The 5601-nt window shown below is 43.5% G+C and overlaps 1 protein-coding gene across 1 annotated transcript; it reads right to left on the reverse strand.

Moving 5' to 3' along the window:
- Nucleotides 1–493: 493 nt before the first annotated feature.
- Slitrk3 (SLIT and NTRK like family member 3) lies at nt 494–3439 on the reverse strand. Its single transcript, XM_026414100.2, has one exon. The coding sequence runs from the start codon at nt 3437–3439 to the stop codon at nt 494–496; it is 2946 nt and encodes a 981-aa protein (XP_026269885.1).
- Between the last annotated feature and the right edge of the window lie 2162 nt (nt 3440–5601).

Consider the following 5601-nt stretch of genomic DNA (forward strand, 5'->3'; position numbering starts at 1 on the left):
ACATGTACAGAATCTGTGCCATGATGAGAAGAGGAAAGAAAGCCACAAATGTCAACCCCCCTCCCTTTCAAATGAAGCTACAATAAAAGGGAAAAAAAAAAGGTTACTGAAAATAAAAAGACACATTGAATTTTACTTAATTAGGATCAATACAACGATCCCCAATATACCTTATACATGGCACAGTCAAAGTCTCAAGTTTCAGTATAAAAAAATAATGATAACATTTGCTGGCAAAAGTCTGCGAAGGCACTTCATTGATTAATGATCTGAGTATGGCCCTTCCTCCAAATCACATCTGAGAGGGGAGAGCATACATCTGTATTCTCTAGTTATCATGCGGTTTCAGTTCTCTTCAGGGTGGGGAAGATTGTGAGGATGGAGTTATTGGGACAAGTGTAAAAGGAGCAAGGGACATATTTCTTTTATTTTCCTTTTTTTTTTCTTTTGTGGAAAGAAAAAAAAAAAGCACTAATTTATTTTCTTCTTTCTGTTAGAACCTGTAGGTTGTCTTCTCCAGGACTTCGAGGTAATCCGGCTTGGTTTGAAGTTTGGCCCTTAACTCGAGGTAATCGCTTTTTTGGGTTTGGTGGTCTGTGAAGCCCTTTCCGGCTGAGAAGAGAAGGGTTTCTTTAAGCCTGGCGTCCTGCTGTAAGTCTGGGTATTGCATGCCAGGGGGATGGACGTGGAGTTCCTTTAATTTGGGCACTGTGCCGTAGAGACAGTCCACAAATCCCACTGTGCAGGGGGCGGGCTGTGGCCTCTCACGGTCAAGCAGCATACTGCCACCGCCACAGCCTCCCCCAGGAGGAAAGAGCACCACCCCGCCGTTCTTCTCATGGTGGCGGAACCCAGCCAAGTCTCCCCCAGTTCCCCCAACCACCCCTGAGACCCCACCAGCTGCTGAGTGGTGAGGGTGAGGGTGATGGTGATTCACCGTCACTATGGTGTTGAGCTGGGAGCTGGAAACGGCTAGGGCCCATTCCTTCTCTTTTTCCAGCAAGGTCCGGTAGTTGCTGTGGTTCTCCTTGGGTGTTTCAGCAAACTGCTCACTTCCTAGGAGAACCTCACCCATTCCTGGAGGTTGTGTTCCCCCAGGACCTCCACGTTCTGCACCCCCTGTCTCCTGGACAGCTGAAACAGCCACTTCCTCCTCCTCGCGAGGCTTGTAGATGGGGTTGTTGCACATCTGGGTCACTGGGTGGGGGATGTACTCATACACATGGCCCACAGGAGGAGCCTTCTCTGGGGAGGAAAGGGTAGGCCGGCCTCCACTCCCACTTCCACCACCACCACCTCCACCATCCTCAAACAGCCGGTGGCATTGCATCTGGATGCCAGTAAGGTCCACACCTTCTTGTCGCTTGCTCCTAAAGGGCAGCTTCTTGCGACGCCTTCGAAGCACATAGGCAAAGAGGCCTGCAGCAACAAAGACTGCTGAAAAAAACAAAACTAGCAGGCTGAGAATCAACACAGAAAGTGGCACAGGACCCCCAGGGGGAGAGAACTCATAAGGTGATTCGCTTGTTGGTCCCCCAACAAAATGAGAATCTCCAGGCTGGGCTGGGGATGCTCCATCTGGTGCAATATGCAGCATCTCTGGGCACAGGACTTCCAGCTCAATAGTACGCACATCACGGTGTGTGAGGTTTTCGGGGCTTCTACAAAGCACATCACCTACCACACTGACTGAGCTGATGGTTTCAATCCACTGTTTAAAGGGGACCAGATCACAAGTGCAGTCCCAAGGATTCTCATTGAGGTCTATCTGGACAATAGCATTCAAGTGTTCTAGGACACCAGCCACAGGAAGATAGAGGAAGTAGTTCTTCCTCAAGTTGAGCCGAGCCAGGGATGTGCCTGCAAAGGCATCTGTTGGCAAGGTCCTCAGCAAGTTATTGTTGAGGAACAGCAGCTTCAAGTTGGGCATGAGGCTAAAGGCTGCAGGCTGGATTTCCCGGATCACATTGAACTCGAAGTACAAGTAGTGCAAACTCTGTAGCCCGCGGAACATGCCCGGTGTCAGCTTCTCGATATCGTTGCCATTGAGAAAGAGGCTCTTTAGGTTGGGCAGGTTGATGAAGGCCCCATCCTGGACATAAGAAATACGATTGTTCCCCAGATGCAAGAGATCCAAAGAAGAAAAATTCCAGAAATCAGAACGGTATATTTTCTGAATCAGATTGCTACTCAGGTACAGTTTCTTGGCATTCAGTGGCCTTGGAAGAAGTTCAGAAATGTTATTAAATCCTCTCTCTTTGCAGTTGACAGTCAAGCCAAGGTCATTGATATGCAAATTACAGGTACACCCAGTAGGGCATATAATGGGAATTGGTGGTCTGGTCTGATAAGGAGCAATAGGAGGTTGGTTTGGACCAGGGTATAAAGCCTGGGATGTAGAGGGTGGTCTTGGTGTCCGGGGCTGCTTGGTGGGCTTAGGCTGTTTGTTTGAAGACTTGTATTCAACAGAAGAAGCAGTAAAATGGACAGAGGACAACATTGAGGAAGGTTTAGTTGGCCATGCATTCTCCTTGCTTGATGACAAGTGGGGAATCCCCAAACTAGCCTCCACCTCAGAGTCAGACAACAAAGGACAGAGTTCTGTCTTCCTGATTTCTCGAAGGTCCTTTCCATGGAAATGGAATGGTGTCTCACAGGTGATGTCTCCCACCAGGGCAGTGTAAGGAATGCGTTCCAGCCAACTCTTCAGTTGTACAATCTCACATGTACAGTTCCATGGATTTTCTTCTAGCTGGAGCTCCATCAGGCTCCTGCCAATGTGATCTAGCATTCCTCGGTAAAAAAGAACTTTTAACCTGTTTCCACGCAGGTCCAGGTGGGTTAAAGAGACAGCCTTAAATAAATTGGTTGGAAGCATGGGGATGAGATTATCATTTAAAATCAGAACCCTTAATTTGCTTAGGTTCCGAAAGGCCCCACTCTCAATGCGCTTAATAACATTGTAATCTGCCTGCAGATACTCCAAACTTTCCAGGCCAAGGAAGGTGTCGTTTCTGAAGACATCTAGTTTGTTCTCGTGTAGATACAGCCTCTTTAAAATCTTAAGACCATTGAAAGCTCCCATTTGAATGTCCTGCAAAGCATTGTTCCCAAGGTTAATGGACACAGCATTATTCAGATGAAGAAAACTGTTGGTGTATAATTTCCTCATCGAATTCCTCTGCAGATATAGTTTAAAAGGTCTTGACCAGTACTCAGTAATCTGACTAATATTTGTAAATCCTTTACTGTCACAATGTATATGAAAAAGGCTTTCTTTAACTTCACAGTAGCATGGATCAAAACAGGGCTCATCAATTTCCTCTGAGTCCTCTATCAGGGGAATCGGGGTAGTCCATCCTAGAGCAATTGTGCTTAGAAGAATTATCCACAGCATCCTCCCTCTGTGAAGCATCTCAGCTATGGAACGTTTCATCATTCGTAGTTGATTACAAAACTGCAACAGAAATAAAGATGCAGATTTTTAGCTTTTAGTCATATGCACTATTTTAATTGACTCCTACATGTGGGGCTATTTAAAAGCGATATAAAAACTTTAGCAGTTATTGAACTGACAATCAAAATGAGCCAGAAACATGCTTAACGTTTAGAATGTGCCCTATATTTTAAGCTTGGGAAACTTTGATATATTGAAACACGCAGTGACATTTTCCTGAACTAAGCCATACTTGGTAAATGGCATGTCACATGAACAAAAGCAGCTTGCATTGCCTCTCATGGAACACAACAGAACTGGAATACCGTGCGGCCTTTTAGACATGGGCAGATTCAGCAATAATTCCAATAATTTACCCATTAAACTTGTTTTCCTGCTAAAACTCACTGACATCAAAAATATCCATTATAAATTAGATTACAACTCTGATGGAAAAATATGTTCTTTAATTATATGTTTTTATTACAAAAAACATGACTTAACCCAAAGTTATTAAAGAGAATAATAAAGCATGAGCCGGTTGTCCAGTATCAGATGTTGAGATGTATAAGATGATTGGTATCGCAGGAAAATTTAAGATTTTTTTTAAGAAACTATCAAAACATGTTTAACTACAGTATGTGGTCAGTGACATATACTTCCCACGCCCCCTTTTGCCCAAGCATAAATTGTTGGCATCTCCTCCCATTGAATATGCAACTTCTATAGACTTTATCCTTTGTCTGTTTAAAGTGTTGAGCAGTGATTAGCCCTTCTAAAGAACATACCCATGCAATTGTCAGAGCTAAAGATAGTGACATCTAAAGGTTGCTAAGCCTGGGAGTGTCTGAATTAAAACATTTGCAGAGCTTAGTTTGGAATGTGTGTATGTGCCTTCAAGATCAACTGAGGAACCCTAAAAAGCTGGAAGGGCTGATGATGGGATAGAGAAGAGGTGGGTAGTTAAAGGCCACAGAGGGTGGAAACCTCAATTCTTACCTGCTCATAAATGATTGACCACATGAAATACATTTCAAAAAAAAAAAAAAGACATCATTCTTTTCCAATCACAAGAAACATATGCAGTGCACTATTCTAAAAACATACAGAGCCTTCATCCATTGCTTCTTTGCCTAATATTATCACTATATGAAAGTGTATACATAAATAAATTATAAATAAATTATAATAATGCAGTTTTATCAGATTGCCCTTCCTGTTTCACTGAAATATCAATCAAAATTGAATAACTGATTTTAATCAATAAAAAAATCAGAGTTTCAAGCATGTATTTTTATCCCCACACATAGATACATACATCAAGGAAATATTTTAACTTGAAACACAGTGATATAATTGATAGGGAGAGTGAAAAGAATTTATCTTCGCATTCAACTTGCATATAATGTACACAGCTGTAAGGAGAAGAAAAACTGTGAGAAAGCAAAGAGAAATCTGCCTCAGGCATGCAATACTCAATTTTTAGAAACAATTAAATGAAAAAGAGAAGGCAGATGAGGCTACATTGCAGTACCAGTTAGTCTTCCCTGTCTCTCTTATAAAATATTAAAATCTATTTAAGTTCTTTCGTCTTCACCATTCTTTTCTTAAATGTTTTTTTTTTTTTTCTTGTTTTTCACAACCCTGAGGTTTAGGAAGCACAAGCTCCAGATGTCTTTGACTTACCTATTTTGCAGGAGATTTTTTTTTTTTAAGCAATGAATATTTAAAAGAAAAAAAAAGCAAAACCTTGAGTTTAAGGATTCTTTCTCCTTCCTTCACCCTCCCTTCCTCTTGCTGAAGCTGAAGCAAAGGGGGATTGGGGGGGTGGGGGTGGGGGGCTGAAGGGGAAAAAAAGCGGAAAAAAAAAAGCAAGCTTGAGACGTGCTGAGAATGCAATGGGCTCTTCAATGGGCTCCTTTAGGATGCAGAACTGCCTCTTGGCACACTCAGTAGAGGAGGGAGGAGAAGGGGCTGCAGCAGGCTTCCAGCTCCGCGGCCGCTGCTGTTGCCTTTGCTGCTGCCGCTGCTGCCGCCGCGGTGGCTGCTGTCCCTGGGTACCGGCAGCACATCATTGGGCACTGGGAGGAAGGGCGGGAGGAAGGCAGAGAGGAAGGAAGGCTCAATCACAGTGCAGAATCTCGGACTTCTCTCGCGCTGTCTTT

This window comes from Urocitellus parryii, chromosome 2 (genome assembly GCF_045843805.1).
Source record: "Urocitellus parryii isolate mUroPar1 chromosome 2, mUroPar1.hap1, whole genome shotgun sequence".
Lineage (NCBI taxonomy): Eukaryota > Metazoa > Chordata > Mammalia > Rodentia > Sciuridae > Urocitellus > Urocitellus parryii.

Coding starts and splice junctions, on each gene's coding strand:
- Slitrk3 (XM_026414100.2), bottom strand. CDS start 3,439: ATGATGAAACGTTCCATAGCTGAGATGCTTCACAGAGGGAGGATGCTG.